The 16212-nt window shown below is 34.0% G+C and overlaps 3 protein-coding genes across 4 annotated transcripts; 2 read left to right on the forward strand and 1 right to left on the reverse strand.

Annotated features, from left to right (window-relative positions):
- Positions 1 to 90: 90 nt before the first annotated feature.
- On the reverse strand, positions 91 to 2048 carry LOC111782753 (uncharacterized). The gene is made up of 2 exons (XM_023663555.2): positions 1848 to 2048; positions 91 to 871 (listed from the first exon to the last, which is right to left on the reverse strand). Exon 2 carries the CDS (start codon positions 779 to 781, stop codon positions 140 to 142), a length of 642 nt encoding a protein of 213 aa, XP_023519323.1. The 5' UTR covers positions 782 to 871; positions 1848 to 2048; the 3' UTR covers positions 91 to 139.
- Positions 2049 to 4641: 2593 nt separating this feature from the next.
- On the forward strand, positions 4642 to 6431 carry LOC111783481 (protein RGF1 INDUCIBLE TRANSCRIPTION FACTOR 1). The gene is made up of 4 exons (XM_023664411.2): positions 4642 to 5042; positions 5347 to 5421; positions 5500 to 5646; positions 5779 to 6431. Exons 1-4 carry the CDS (start codon positions 4842 to 4844, stop codon positions 6118 to 6120), a joined length of 765 nt encoding a protein of 254 aa, XP_023520179.2. The 5' UTR covers positions 4642 to 4841; the 3' UTR covers positions 6121 to 6431.
- A 5444-nt stretch (positions 6432 to 11875) lies between these two features.
- On the forward strand, positions 11876 to 16184 carry AAH (allantoate amidohydrolase). 2 transcript variants are annotated; one of them, XM_023663790.2, is made up of 13 exons: positions 12175 to 12210; positions 12709 to 12803; positions 13201 to 13258; positions 13336 to 13439; positions 13513 to 13597; positions 13684 to 13800; positions 14054 to 14163; positions 14243 to 14348; positions 14471 to 14557; positions 15090 to 15332; positions 15407 to 15532; positions 15619 to 15780; positions 15873 to 16184. In XM_023663790.2, exons 3-13 carry the CDS (start codon positions 13256 to 13258, stop codon positions 15993 to 15995), a joined length of 1266 nt encoding a protein of 421 aa, XP_023519558.2. In that variant the 5' UTR covers positions 12175 to 12210; positions 12709 to 12803; positions 13201 to 13255; the 3' UTR covers positions 15996 to 16184. The 2 variants fall into 2 exon arrangements, with proteins under 2 accessions (XP_023519557.2, XP_023519558.2); XM_023663789.2 differs by lacking the exon at positions 13201 to 13258 and having other exon boundaries at positions 11876 to 12210.
- Positions 16185 to 16212: the final 28 nt, after the last annotated feature.

Consider the following 16212-nt stretch of genomic DNA (forward strand, 5'->3'; position numbering starts at 1 on the left):
ATGTGTGATTCCAACCGATGCCTTCTTCTACACAAAATTGAAAGTTTAGAAGTCTAAGTATAATCTTCAAAGTTTAGGAACCTTCAAAAATTTGGAGACGAAAATAAGATTTGATATGAAAACAGCTCTAAGCAAACATTCATTCCAAGATCACCTTTGCACCAAGTGCCTTCATTTTTTCAATTAGTTGTTCACCTTCTTCCTTTGATAGTCCCTTCTTCAACACCGACGGGGTTTTCTCCACTAGATCCTTCGCTTCTTTAAGGCCTAAATCAGTGAAACTTCTTACCTCCTTGATAATTTTAATCTTCGCAGCCGCTTCATAAGACTCTAGTTTCAACTCAAAAACGGTCTTTTCGGTCTTCTTCTCCTCCTTGGCAGTTGCTGATGATGCCTTTGTTGCCATTCCAGCCAATCCGGCAGCTCCTGCCTTCATAACTCCAACAACTGGCATGTCTGTCATTCCTAATTTTTTCCTCAAAATGGAAGATAATTCAGCAACTTCAACTAATGTGAGTCCAGATATTTCATCTACAAGCCTAAAAACGCGATCGGTTGGAGGACTACGATGCTGTGTTGGATCAAAATTAGCTGGATCATAGTCAGCTGGAAGCCTTCTCTGGTCAATTTCCACCTCCTCCTCCTCCTCTATCCGAGCAGATTGAGCAAAATTTCTATGTAATCCATTTACATTGAGAGGATTGAAGGCAAGTGCAGGAGAGCGAAAGGTGTTTGCCAACACATTGGGTAGGAGATGACTTATTCTTAAAACTAAGCGCATTACTCAAGTTGCCAAATTAACTTTCCCTCTGAAGTAGCAACCTATTTAGCTGAAGCCCATTTCTGGCTTCTCCAAGGACAATTCAGTGGCCTGGATAGAAAATAAAAAGAACCAACAAATTAATCAACGTTTATAACTACTGAGAACAGAGGGCTATAGACCAGATCTTAGTCAAGAAGACGAGTATTTATTTTTCATTTTTCTCAAAGCCACGCCCACCCCCAGGCCTTGACTTTGGAGATCGAAGGGTTTTTGTAACAGTCCAAGCCCACCGCTAGCAGATATTGCCCTCTTTGGGTTTTCCCTTCTAGACTTCCCCTCAGGGTTTTAAAACACGTCTCCTAAGGAGAGGTTTCCACACCCTTATAAGGAATGTTTCGTTCCCCTCTCTAATCGATGTGGGATCTCACAATTTTGGATTTTCTTTCTTAGGCAACCTATTGGTAGGTTTCACTCAAAATACCGTGGCGTGGGCCTCGCCTACAGGCCGCCTGTCGGGTGCATTGAGAAAACACGTAATTAGATTTCATTTAGTCCTTCAGATACAAGTATAATTTTCAATATACTACCCAGAAAAATGACGATAGAAACTTCACTACAAAATTTTTGACATCAACTTTCACACTGTTTAAGCTCTACTTTAATCTATCTAAATAAATTTATAGAAGTCGTCAGCTCACAGGTATAACAGGGAAAATATTACTATATTTACATATAACTTAATAAATATTCCGCATTCATATACAATGACAAAAGATGGTAAAATTCATATCAGAACCATTGTTTGTACACCATCATGTACGATGTATTCCCGATTACAAATCAAAGCTAATCATAGCACAGCAAAGCAAACTGAAGCAGAGAAATGCCACCTATCGTGACACTACGACCTTCTATATTACCATAAACAAAATACTCGACTCAAGCAACTGACCTTTTCAACATTAACTGGAAACAAAACGTCACAATAAGACTGAATCAAAGTTCAACTCATCAAAACACTAATCCAATAACAGACTTGCAGAAAGCACTAAAAAAAATGAAATTCAAGAATATAAGAACTTACGCTAAGAGATGAGAATTAAACGCTGAGGGAGGGAAACCGAATGCGACGCAGAGATGAAACCGACGCCCTGAGACAGGTGACGTGGTGGTTGAACTGTGCCGTGAGGATTGGTGGGTTGCCGGTATAATGCTGAAGAAGCTTCAATCTTGTCCAGAAAGGCAGGTGAGTGAGCTCCAGAGATGCAATATTTTAGATCAATGCCAAATTAGGGCTCCTATTTCGTATCTCAAAAAAAAAAAAAAAAACTGCTGGGCTAAATAACTACTGAGTGGGCTGGGCCTATCGGGTCACGATTGACCCATTATGAGCGTATTATCCATATTCTTTTTTACTGTTTCAAAAACGTTTCCGACAAATAAATTAAATAAATTTTCTTGTTTTTAATTTTTTCCAAAATATAATTAAAATATATCGCATAATAAATATCTTATAATTACTTAACACAAAAAACCTCAATACTCAATTAAAAAACTAACTATTTATGTACATTAATTCAATTAAAAACTATATAGTAAAATAATGTTTATGTTTTTAATGTGAGAGTACATCGAATAAATATAAGTATATTATTTGTACCATTGATTTAAAAAATAAAATCATACGTAATAACTACAAATCATTTATATATTAAAAAAAAAACACAGAGAATCTGAAGTCTTAAGTTAGATGGAGGGACAAGATCTAGGGCCTTTTCCAATGTATTATTATTATTATTATTTATTTTCAAAAAAGAATTTGAGGAAGTATGGGATGAAGAGGAAATTGGTAATTACAAACAGGGCCCATTTTCCGAAAAAATGGTAAACAAAGATACAACAATTACAATATAATATTTAATAATAAATTTAGGTTTTAATTTTATAAAATCAATGAGCTTATCAAATAAAATGCAAAACATTACAGTATAATCTTAAATTTATAGAATATAGTTCAATAAAGTAATTTTTATATTATATTTAATGTTTTTTTTTTAATATTACGACTATTTATTTATTTAATACTCATTACAAATTCTCGTTTATATTTATTTTACAACCCTCAATTTTATTTTACATTGCATTGAATATTAGTACGTAATATTTGGTTCATAGGTATTAATATAATGTATTTAAAATATTTTTTACTACTTAAATAAAATTGTTTATGACCTTTTATAAATACATAATTATTTTTTTATTTTTTAAATTAAGGGAAACAAAGAGTTGAAAAGTGGACACGTGAAAGCGCAGGTCAATTAACTCCGCCTTACAACATGAGCTTTTAATTTTCAAGGGTAATTGCATTAATAATTTGTGCTTTAATTACTAATATTATGCGATTAACATTATTATTTCAAAAAAAATACATATTTTTATGCTTTTTGCATTTTATGCACATTCATTTGGCTTTTTTAAGAATTATGTCCCAAATCAAAATGTCTATAAAATTATATATATATATATATATATATATTTATTTATTTATTTATTTATTTATTTATTGTCGAATAATTACTAGACCTTTAAAATATTTGATTTCTCTATAACCTAAAATTTTATATTTGTTAATTGTTAAAATTTTCAAATATTTAATAAAAATTTTAAAAATTAACTAATTTATTTTATATTAAATTTATATGTAATATAAATTGTTTTGAACGTTGAAATTAAAATAACAAATAAATAAAATTTAAACGAACAAAAGAATCAAAAGTTGGTGGGCCATGGCTCCGTAGTTATTATTATTATTTTTTTTTTTTGGAGAACAACCCAATCACGTTCAAGACTATGTATCTTTTTGTTTTTTATTTTTATTTTTTCCAATAATTGTTAAAAAAAAAATCATCCATATTTTATTTATTAAATTATATTTATATTGACCAACAACATTTTAAATTTAGATTTCTCACACAAATTTTGCCATAAATCTTTATAATCTAATAAATTATAACATTACTATAATTATTAAAATTCAACATTTATATTTTGAAATCTAAATAGAGTTATTTAAGTTCCATCTCATTTATATTAACCAATAAATATTATTTTTTTTGTTCATCCAAATTGTTTAATAATTACCTAATTTTTAAAATTTATATTTATTTTCTCTATAGTTTCATGTCTTATTAATAATTACGATAGTATTGAAATATTGCACTAACAAGATTAATCATGTCTATATTCTAAACGTATCGTCTAAACTACATATAATTACAAATAAACTATTGTTTGACCTATGGATTCCTCTATTTTGTTACCTACTGTTCACTCTTAGGCAAACACGTTCTAGAAATCTGTTATTAAAAGAACACAAAATATAGTTATTTCGCCAGGGCTAAAACGTGGACCTCGCAAGTTCAAATTACTTTTCACCCTAATACTCATTACATGCTTTTTACCATAGTCAAGTCCAAATTTGTCTTTTTCCAAATACGATACTAGAAATCAAAAACTACCATCCGACCAATCGAAAATTAGGTCAGGAAAAAAAGACATTGACTCCATTCATTTTCATTTGTGATGAAATGATTAGAGTTTAATAATACCCGTAATGTTTTATATAGCATACCAAATTAAGGAAATTAACTAAATTAAATTTATACCAAAATTAGATAAGAATAAAAATAATAAGTTGAAATTACATAATGAAAATGAATGGAGAGCGGGGCATTAGTTCTGACAGAGCCTTGGGGTGCTAAAGTCTGCAAAACAACAGAGAAAGTATAGTATTAAGCAGAAAAAAGTATAGGTTATTGGAAGGCAGGATAGCGCCATTAACACACCTCCCAACCCAACCCAACCCAACCCAAAAACGACAAGGTGGGTGGAGGAAGAGAGAGAGAAACGCTGGCTCAGTCATCAGCCCCGGCAGCATTAAAAGGACAGGAAGGAAACAACTTAAAAATACTAACAAAATAAGAAATTTATTTTTGATTTATTATTTATTTTCTTTTCAATGAAGAGGGAGCGGATATGAGCAGCAACAACAGCAACAGCAACAGCATCAGCCGCAGCCATGATGATGATCAACCAGTGTGGAGCAACCATGGCCGCCAAGCCTGCATGGCTTCAGGCCCTCATGGCCGAGACTTTCTTTGGCGCTTGTTTGCTTCATGAGAACCGCCGCAAGTGCGAGAAAAACGTGTTTTGCTTGCATTGTTGTCTTAGTATTTGCCCTCACTGCCTCCCTTCTCACCGCTCTCATCCTCTTCTTCAGGTATTCATTCATTTTTTATGCAATTTTTACTTTTTCTTTCATTAATTACAACTTTTGGGGGGGTTTTTTTTTTTGTTTAAAAAAAAAAAAAAAAAAAAAACTTATCCTACTTTTGGGATTTGGTTGGTTCCCTATTCGTAGACGACTCCATTTCTATCCATTTTTCCTGCCAGAATCCTCTCACTTGTTGCTTTCACTTAATGTGAACGTTTGACTCTTCTATCCCTCTTTGAAACTTATCTAAATTATGGAATTAACATCATAATTAACGAAATTAATCCATGATATGGGTGTTTATTATCAGGTCAGACGATATGTTTATCATGATGTAATTCGATTAGGGGATCTTGAGAAGCTCATTGACTGTTCCCATATTCAGGTAATTTTGTCAATTTCGTTAATTAATTAAGGATTAAGGATAGAATTAAGTGACATAATTAATTATGAAATTTGGCAGCCATACACCATCAACGGCGCCAAAGTGATCTTCCTGAATTACCGCCCACAGTCACGCCCATGCAAGCAAGGCGCCTCCACCAACGTTTGCTTCACCTGCGACAGAATTCTCCAAGAACCCTTCCATTTCTGCTCTCTCTCTTGCAAGGTTTCTCCCTGGAACCCGTCTTGATTTCCCGACATGCATGCTAAAATCACCCCACCTACGTCGTCGTGAAATTCTCTATTTATAATATGATACATATGGTAAACCGTAATAAAAGGGTGAATATCATTTCAGGTGGATCATATGGTGTATCGAGGGGAGGATTTATGTGGAATTTTGCACCGGTTTGACGAGTCGGATTTCTCGTACGCACAATTCGAAGGGCTTAGAGGGGAGGGGCTAAAAGGGTTAGATGAGGATGGTCAAATAACACCAAATTCCATGGTTGAGGACTCATCGCAGTTCAATGAAGGCTCGTCTTGCTCCAATATCAACGACTTAAACCCCACCAACGTCTCGTCGGGAACTCATATCTTCAAAAGAAAAAACAAAACCGCCGATTTCCTTCCCGCCGGCATCGTTCTATCTCTCAGTAGTAGAAGAAAAGGCGCCCCGCAAAGGTCTCCTCTTTCTTAAGCCTCAAGATTCCGATACCATATTATTGAAATTAAAATAAATAATCTAAGCTCGGGTTTGTTTATTTTATAAATGATTCGGATAATTGTGTCGTGTCGCCGTTCATGGTCCTATTGTCGGGTAAGGGCTTGGTTTTGGCGGGTAAATTACACGGCGGTGGGTGCGGGTATTTTCCGACGACTTCGCCGGCTTTTTTCAGGTCGGGTGGTTTTGGAGATATTTCTTATTTACACCCACCAATTTTGTATTAATTCGTGTAATTTATCGGAACTTGCACGTAAATTATATATTGTGCTTTGGGTTGTTGTTCATTGTGCCCAATTTTTCTACTTATTGGGTGTTGTGTTGATTTAATTTTTATTGCCCATTTTCCATTTTAGGTTTTCGTCTAACAATCAATTCTCGACTCGTCCACTCCTAAAGCTTTGGTCTCACCTCGGGAGAGAAGGATTTTTTTTTCATAATGTCACGAACACATTTGTCTTTGAGAAACCATCATTACTTTGATACAATGGGTAATTGAGAAGGATATGAGAGTATATTTAACCCTAAAATTAAAATTAAAATAGAAAAACAAGAAAAAAAAATAATAAAAGAACCGAAATATATTTTAATTAATTTAATGAATTTCTCTTGAAAGGTCTAAAAAGTGTTTAAAAAAAATATAATATTAAAATTAAAAAAATAGTATTCTATTTTGGAAAGAGAGTTTTCACAATTTAGTCTTGAATTTTTGGATTGGCTTGGGGTGGTTGTTTTTATGGGTTGCGGGAGGGTGCATGGTAGGGCAAATGGCAAATGGGGGAGTCAGAGAAATCACGTGGCTATGCCAGCTGGCGCCTGGTATTCCAAAATAGTTCATACTCTACGAAGCTATTAGAAACCTAGCAAGTAAACAAGACGAGATACCCATCTAGCTGGCATACCCGGGGTGCATACACGTGTCCCTGTACTGCATCAATAACTAAGTCATACCTCAATTGGACACCTGATAATCCGATACGGCGTTTATACTTCATTGTCTCCAGTACACGTGTCACCCTGCTATTAAATTCACAAAGAAAATACTATTTTTGGTATTTATATATTCTGGTCGCTCGTTTCCTTATTTTTCAATTTTATACAAAGTTTATATTTATCTACGAGGTTCATTTTATTTATTTATTTATTTATTTATTTATTTATACAGACAATTAAATTTTTAATCATTTGATGCATATTGTCTGATACATGAATCGTCATTCCACGTATTTATCCAGAAAAATCCGTACAATTATTCTGTACATTTTAATACTCCGCAGAGAGCACAAACCGTTGGATACCCAATTTTGTTTAAATATTAATTATTTAATTTTAATCTAATTGTTTTTTTTTTTTTTTTAAATTTTTGGAGAAGGTGGTGTTGATTTGACTAGTATTGCGTTGACCGAGTTGTTTGTCCATTCAAGCGGCATATCATTGCATCGGTACAGTTGGCCCCCAGAGTTCAGAGTTTATCACAGTCTTGGATCGAAAGCTCTGTGTAGGGGATACTTGGATTTACTTTCACCATTATAATATCATTACGCTTTTACCGTCATTCTTTTTCTTACCGTAAAGTAAACGGTAAATTCTGATTTTCAAAAAATTAAAAATAATAGATTGATAATGAGTTTGACCATTGGTCAAAGGAAGATGCCAGAATTAGGCAAAAGGATAGTGAAATGGCGAAGGGAAGAAGAAGGGAACAAAACTGTGAAGTATTTGGAGTTGGAGATTTTAGATTATTATTATTATTATTTATAAGTGATTTGTCAGAAAAGACGTGGACCCCATAATAACCAGTAAGGGTATAATCGTCAAAAAACCCTTTGACCAACCTCTGTTTGTTGACCCTACTATCCTTCCCCTGTTGCCTAACTGTAGGGGCTACTTTTGTTTGGTAGCTAACAACATGCAAACCAAAACCCATATATTTTTATTCCTTCTTTTCCTGCCTCTCCCTTTCAAAACTTACCATTTATAAAATATTTTTATTATGATCATATTTTGTTCGTTACATTTCAAAAAAAAAAAAAAAAATCAATCCATCAATATTTCTTTCGATGAAAACCTCTATGAATTTAAAGTACATTCGATATCGAGTACAAAAGCTCAGTATCTTCTCTACTAATTGGTCAACTCGACACGCAAGTGTGGACCGTAATCGTAGATTAGGTCATAATATTTGAGGTGTGTGAAATAATTTAAGGAAAAAATAGGTTGAAATCCGACCATTTCCTGAGGAGGTGGATTGAAATCCGACCAATTCCAGTGGGATGGAATTGTGTTGGGATTGAGAGGAGAGAGAGAGAAATGGATGAATGTTGGCAGATGTCTGAAAATTTATGATGCTTCCATTCGGTAACAGAGACTGTTCCCAGTCTTATCAGAACTAAAAATTATCTGTTTTGTTTGTGATAATGTGATGCCAAAATAATATGATTTTATGTATTGAGGTTCAAAATTAAAACCCTGTTTCCAACTGTTTGGATGTAGGGGTTTCAGTTGGTTATCTTTTCTATGTATGTTTTTAGCACATAATTCTGGTAAAGTTGGCCAACCAAAAAGGGTCAAAAAAAACATGAAATAATATTATATTTTATATATTGAAAAGAGAGAGAAAGAAGGGAGGGACCCCGTGAGCTTTGAAATTAAATGCCGACACAGATACTCACACCAACCAATTTATAAATGTCTAACCACCAAACAGCAAACAATTTAATTCCAGATTTTTCACTATATATATTGACCCCACAACTTCAATCACTCATCCATTCAGTTAACGCTTCTCCAGTATCCATTTTCAGTTCATGGATTTCAAAGCTGTATGTCTCGGTTTGGGACCATACGGTAAACGCATCAATATGATAAATTTCAACAGATTCATTTTCAGTTAACGCTTCTCCAATATCCATTTTCAGTTTTAAAATACGTCTACTAGAGATAGAGTTTCACACTCTTATAATAAATATGATATCATTTCTAACTGTCTAAGTCCACTACTAGTAGATATTGTCTGTTTTTGTCCATTACGTATCGCTATTAGTCTCACGATTTTAAAACACGTTTACTAGAGAGAGATTACAACAGTTTTATAGATGTATTAAACGTACGAACAAAAATGGAAAATTTTATTAAATATAAATAGATATTTAAAAAATGAGAGACTAAATTTGTAAATTTTTTTAATACAGACAGTCAAAGATACAGAGAATCATGAATTCTTCCAATTGCCATGTTGTTTGTTGTGGGTGTCCAGAAGGGAATCTCTCTACACAGTTTGGATTTTGCTCTCTTCTTTTCCAAACAGTTTCGTCTTTGTTTCTTTCTACACGACAAAACTGTTACAATAATTTACACAAATTTCACTGTCCACTTCCATATTGTCTTCTCCATAATTCGATACCGATTTTCCTCTGTTTCTTCTATAGGTGGAAACCGGGCCCAGTTCCCGGCCCAATATCATAATGCTCAAATTGGGCTCTGATTATTGTATGGGCCGAAGTCCAATAATGAGGCCCAATTAGGATAGAGATTTGGGCTTCGATCCAACTGTAGAAACTATATATTTATTTATTTATTTAAATTTATGTAAATAAATAAAAAGGAGGAGGAGGTTCCAGAAGTTTTGCAGCCACCACAAGCACTAATGCCCAATCCAAACCCAATTTCCACCATAAAAACACAATCCCTTATCCCCTCACCCAATTATTCCATCTTGTCTCTTTCAATCTTTTCCCTTTTAATTTCAAACGCAAATTTATTCACGTCTAATATCTCCGACATTCCCGGCAAGGTTACTTATTCCTCGCTTTTAAACACGAGCACTTCCATTATACTTTGTCCTCACTCACATACATGGCAGAAAATGGTCAGAATAATACACGCTTAACTATAGAGTTCCTATAATTGAGTAATCAAAAAACGAATGTGTATCTTATTGATATAGATTATAACTTTTATTTTCTTTAAACATTTCTTAGTCATCTGATCATCAAGATCATTCTCATTCGAATATAGTCCTGATCCATTTATGTACATCTTATTTACTTCAATGTCACATACTTTTTTTTTTTTTTTTTTTCGAGATCAACTAACTCGTAGAAACTATTTAAACGAATTAAAATCAATTAATTTTAATCTCGAACTTTCATTATCATCAAATTTTTTTTCCTCTCAAAATAATAAATAAATAAATAAAGGTGAGTGGTTGATGGGCTAAATATATTAAAGAAATATAAATATGATATATTTGTTTGTGCTACTTGATTTTACGCTTTTTTGACTAAATAATGTCCCACTCGCACTGTCGATCGTGTATATCCTCCACCATGCGAGGAAAAGTCGGCACTAATAAATAAATAAATAAATAAAATCGTCCAGCTTTAATAAATCTAAAACGTAAAATATCATTTTATAATCATTTAGTTTTAGAATTTTTTTTTTAATTCCATTGAAAAATAGTTAAAAAAAACTAAACTTTTTCATTAAAAAAAAAAAAAAATCTTAATTATTATTCAAATAAATATATCAATTCCATTGAAAAATAGTTAAAAAAAACTATTTTTCATTAAAATAAAAAAAAATCTTAATTATTATTCAAATAAATATATCAGGACAAAATTATCAAATATTAATTACATTGATGAATAATTGTGGGAGCTAGCTAAGCTACACGATTGTGACATTTAGGACGTGTCCCAAATTTCCTGTAATAATCATTTGGAAGTGGCCATAATTCAAATTAAGCACCCAAATCCCAATTTGCCTTCTTCTTCTCCTCGCACCATTGACCATTCAATTAGCACATTAAATTTTTTTATTACTATAATAAATATTTTTTTAACTCAGACTACATTAGAATGAAAACGATAATATAGTGTGATAATAAATTTTCTATAACAGAGGAGGAAGAGAAAAAATTTTCAATATTTTTTTTTGTCCTCTATTCAATAATATAATCGAATTGTCAGATGAAGAATCTTGTTCGTACAATTAATTAATTAAAAAATAAGATATAACTTTAAATATTTAATATTTATTTATTTGAAAAAGACAATTATTTTAATAATATAAATAAATATTGTATGACCATCCTTTTTACACTTTTCAATTTAAAATCTTGTCACAATAAAAATAATATATTTTTTTTCAGAATTCAGAGTATTTCCATTATAAAATCTGAAAATAAATATACGCTAAATTCAATAAATCCGGAAATATAAAAGGGAATTTATATTATTTTCAATGGCCACTGGGCCCACCCGTACAGTATCAATTAATCAGTGTGGGCCCAGTTAGAAACTAATTAAGAATCCAAATCAGTGATCATCTGGGCTGGGCTAGATTCCAAATTCACCTCCCAAGATTCTGCATGTATTCTTACTGCACGTGATGCCACGTGACAGAACCAAACAAATCATTTTCCAATATTTATTATATAATTTAATCTTTTTTTTTCTCTCTTTTGTCACACAAGATTCACTGAACCATATAAATGAATAATTAAATATTTGTTACATATAATTGTTTTTTTTTTTTTTTTTAATTATGTGATTTAAATTGTGATATTTTCGTACACGCAACTTGAAAATTTTCGTGCACCTATATTTTAAATTCAAATTCTAAAATAGAAATTTAATTTAATTTAATTTAATTTAATTTAATTTAAATAGATTTCTTAATTGATCCTCGTTGTAATAGCCTCCTCCTATAATTGGCGCGTAGACGGTAGAGGCCCACCTGAATTCCGCGCCCCACAAATGAGTTGAAGATTCCGGAATTCGGGAGCCGGGAGCCAGACGCCAAAAGCCTAGTTCCAAATTCCAAATTCCAGAAAGGCTTTCGGCCTCCGCCATAGCTCTCCGGCTGCCTTTTCTCTCCGCCGCTTCTTCTTCGTATCACTGCAGCCGCCGGTCATGGCCATTGCCTCTGCTTCCACGACCGTTTTTTTCATCAAGAATCATCAACGGCATCATTATCCCTACTATTCTTCATTCTCCATCTTGTTTTCCTACCTGATCTTTTTACTTTTGTTTTCATCTCCTCCCACCGCTTACGCGTTTACTGGTATTTCCATCATCTTCCTTTTTAGTTTCGTCTTGATATGCTACTTTGCCTTACTCCCTCGGGATGGAAAATGGATGTTCCTTTGTGAAAATACATAAAACTGAATCGAAATGAATACGAACCACTCGTTTATGCTTTTACGGATAACGTACGTGATTAAATTTCACTTTCCGTCGATGAACTCTGGAAAATCACTTGTTCTAATATCTGCTCAAACATATTTTTTCGGAGGTGTTGACAGATCTGTTTTTTCTACATCGAGTTATCTGTCGTAGTAAATCATAACTATTGTATGTTGCTCATAAAAGGCAGGTTTTCTTTTTCTTTCCTTTCTAGGTCGGGAATATTCTGTTTGGTTGGGTATTTTCGCTGTTGCGGGATTATTATCCGCTTTTATGATGATGTTCTAGTTGTCACAACCATATCTAATGAAATTATTTTTCATGTTAGTGAACGATTGTATGTTGAACACTGAAAATATTATTCAAATTTTTCCAGGAGATGTAGCCGAAGATTCGAATAACAGAAGGGCTGATTTGTTCGTGCAAATTCTCAAGGACGAAGCGGTAGGAAGATTGAACGAACTAGGGAAGGTAGTGGACCACGACTCCATTTTCCCTCTCTCTGTTAGCTGCAATAAGCCTCCCCTTGCTAATGTTTGGTACTTGTTAAATTCACTGAATAATTGGACGATTTGCATGGTATCTTCGTGTTTTCTATTCATAATATAAAAATGTCATGTGTTGACCATGTAACTTGATTTTACAGAATAATACTTCAGAAATAGGTTATGAAAGAGTTCCTGCAATTTTTCACAGTTTTGTTCTTTCTTAGTAATTTTCGATTGAAAGATTAGCGAATTTCAGATCTTTTCGTCTCTGAAGTATTTACCTTGGTTACTTCCACTTCCCATTATCAAACACTTCATTTTATGCGGTACTCCACATATTATAGCTTAGTCCATGAAAAGTTGTCCTCCCCTTCCCCCAGATAAACCTGCTGAATACCAGAGGTTGAGTTCTGTTCCAACTTAAAAAACTGTAAAATGGTGAGTTTTCTGTGTTTGTGTTTAATATTCCCTGCTGTTAACTTAAGAGTTATCTTACAATTGTCCCCAATTACCAGGTGAGTGATGCAGCTCGATATCTTGAGAGGACATTCTTGAGTCCAGCTTCTATTAAAGCAAGATTTCTTCTTCAAAAATGGATGGAGGATGCTGGATTAAGAACGTAAGATTTCTACATCTCCTCATCTGGAAGAAGTCTTAATTGTTATTGACTTGTGATCATGAACATTTTTCAGGTGGGTTGACTGCATGGGCAATCTACATGGTCGAACTGAGGGCAGGAATGCAAGTGCTGAAGCATTATTGATTGGATCTCACTTGGTGATTATTTGACTTCCCCTAAGCAGAGGCAAGAATTTATGTTGCATATTGAGCTAAGAATTAAAATTTCGTTTTTTTCCTCGTAGGATACTGTTGTTGATGCTGGTAAATTTGATGGCGCATTAGGCATCATATCTGCTATCTCTGCTTTGAAAGTTTTTTATATGAATGGGAAGTTAGAAGAATTAAAGAGGCCAATTGAGGTTTGAGTTATTTACTTTCTCATTAACAATAGTGAATTTGGAAGAAATAAGTGACTTGTTTTAGATATCTTCTTCCTCCAATTTTTATCATCCGAGCAAAATCTTTCTCAATTTTTTGGAGAACGGTTCGTCGCTCAAACAAATGGAACTTTTAGTACATATTGGAGGAAGCAATCAGGAACATTATTGGTCCTGGTACGACAACATTTCTACCTTGTCACATTTAGTTATAATCAACTACAAAATTATGCAGGTGATTGCCTTCAGTGATGAAGAGGGCGTGAGGTTTCAATCAACCTTTTTAGGAAGTGCTGCTATTGCTGGTATCTTACCAGTTTCATCTTTGGAAATATCAGATAAAAGGTTTTGTTACGCAACTCCGAACTCGCTGGATGCTTATCACTCATTATTATCTGCATATTAATTAACAGTCTTTTATCAGTGGCATGACTATAAAAGATGTTATTACGGAGAGTGGTGTACAGATAACAGAGGAGAACCTGTTGCAACTCAAGTATGACCGTAAGTCTGTCTGGGGATATGTTGAGGTATGACCTGGTTGCTTTTCTGGTGTTTGTTCTTCACTTAAAAACTTATTTTTAGAACTTAGGTATATTAATCGGTTCTTTTCAACCATTGTGAGAGCATTGTTGTTTGCTTTGACCTTCAGGTTCATATTGAACAAGGTCCCGTACTTGAGTGGTCTGGTTTTCCTCTTGGAGTGGTTAGAGGCATTGCTGGGCAGACACGCCTAAAGGTACATGAGAATTTTGTTAATCGTTTATTTGAAGGGCTTGCCACAACTTTTTGAAACATTAATGATCACGTTTCTTGACTACTAACTTGCTATATGTCATGGTTGATAAGCATGTTTGTGTTTAGATCTTTACTCCCAGAAAAAATGCTTATAACTTAAAAGTCATTCTTTGCTTATCATCCCAACCGAGGAAAATCCAATTAATGGAAGAGTTTTGAAGCTCGGTCATTTTGACTTCAAGAGTACAATTGATAATAGAAATGAACTTGAAGTTGCACTTTAACCCATGGTCCACTATTGGACGTTTATATTTTCCTGAAAGGCTGTAGTATTTGCCTACCTAATCCTAAAAGTTGAAACGTTATAGTTAATTTACCTACTTTTTCTCCCTCCAAATTTATAATTTAGCTGGTGTGTAAAACTGAAAGGAAGGAAATCTGACTTTCTTGTTTCGCGAAAGAACTAGAATGGATTTATTTGAGTTGGGATGTGAGTTTCGTTTGATAGAGCGATCCGTGCACAAAGATTGCAGGTTACAGTGAGAGGTTCTCAGGGGCATGCAGGAACGGTTCCAATGCCTTTGCGCCAAGATCCCATGGCAGCTTCAGCTGAATTGATTGTACAATTGGAAAAACTCTGTAAGCAACCAGAGAGTTACTTATCTTTTGATGGCCATTGCAGTGATTCTACCCTGAAATCACTTTCCACATCTCTTGTCTGTACGGTTGGAGAGATATCAACATGGCCCAGTGCAAGCAATGTCATTCCAGGCCAGGCAAGCATTTGATATAGAGGCACTGCAGACCGTACCTTTTTACCAGACAATTTTTAATGTTTGGCATGTTACAGGTGACCTTCACTGTAGATTTACGTACTATCGATGACATAGGACGAGAAGCTGTAATTTATGAATTCTCTAATCAGGTACATAAAATTTGCAGCAGCCGGTCGGTTTTGTGCAATATCGAACGTAAGGTGTGTATCTTCCATTGTGTTGGTTGTCCACATTTATCATTTACTTCCATTTCACATCAATAATCTACTCTGCCTGTTCCTTTCAGCATGATGCAAATGCCGTAATTAGTGATTCGGAGCTAAGCTCGCAGCTGAAATCTGCAGCTTCCGCTGCACTAAAAAAAATGGTAGGCGAGATTCAGGAGGAAGTACCTGTATTAATGAGTGGAGCCGGGCATGATGCAATGGCAATGTCTTATTTAACGAAGGTTTGTTCTCAACGTTTATACTGTAATTCTTAAAAGTTCTACTTTTGCATTTGCATCGACATGGTTATACGTTAACACGAGGGAATTGGCAGGTGGGAATGTTGTTCGTCCGCTGTCGTGGAGGTGTAAGTCACTCCCCCTCCGAGCATGTATTGGAGGATGACATTTGGGCGGCGGGTTTGGCTGTCTTGGAATTTCTAGAAAACCATCTGTAGTATTTTTACTCTTTGTTCCCAGTACGCAAAACTAATTAGTTACTTAGTAGAAGTGCTACATGTTAATTCATTTGTACAATCCATCTTCGTAGATTTGTACTGCCCCTTGGTCGTAAGCAAAACTAATAAACTTCATGTTGTATGTAAATTCAATTTTTGCAACCTATTATCGTGGGTTGTATTCAATCATTTTCTCACCATTCAAGCTCAATTTCTG

Source organism: Cucurbita pepo, chromosome 20, assembly GCF_057944985.1.
Source record: "Cucurbita pepo subsp. pepo isolate OVF chromosome 20, ASM5794498v1, whole genome shotgun sequence".
Classification (NCBI taxonomy): domain Eukaryota; kingdom Viridiplantae; phylum Streptophyta; class Magnoliopsida; order Cucurbitales; family Cucurbitaceae; genus Cucurbita; species Cucurbita pepo.

Excerpts from the sequence above, each read along its gene's own strand:
- LOC111782753 (XM_023663555.2), bottom strand. The coding sequence starts at position 781 with ATGCGCTTAGTTTTAAGAATAAGTCATCTCCTACCCAATGTGTTGGCA.
- LOC111783481 (XM_023664411.2), top strand. The coding sequence starts at position 4,842 with ATGATGATGATCAACCAGTGTGGAGCAACCATGGCCGCCAAGCCTGCA. Across the intron at positions 5,422-5,499 it reads TTGACTGTTCCCATATTCAG|CCATACACCATCAACGGCGC; the intron begins GTAATTTTGTCA and ends GAAATTTGGCAG. Across the intron at positions 5,647-5,778 it reads TCTGCTCTCTCTCTTGCAAG|GTGGATCATATGGTGTATCG; the intron begins GTTTCTCCCTGG and ends ATATCATTTCAG.
- AAH (XM_023663789.2), top strand. The coding sequence starts at position 12,060 with ATGGCCATTGCCTCTGCTTCCACGACCGTTTTTTTCATCAAGAATCAT. Across the intron at positions 13,440-13,512 it reads GAGGATGCTGGATTAAGAAC|GTGGGTTGACTGCATGGGCA; the intron begins GTAAGATTTCTA and ends AACATTTTTCAG. Across the intron at positions 14,349-14,470 it reads CTGTCTGGGGATATGTTGAG|GTTCATATTGAACAAGGTCC; the intron begins GTATGACCTGGT and ends TTTGACCTTCAG.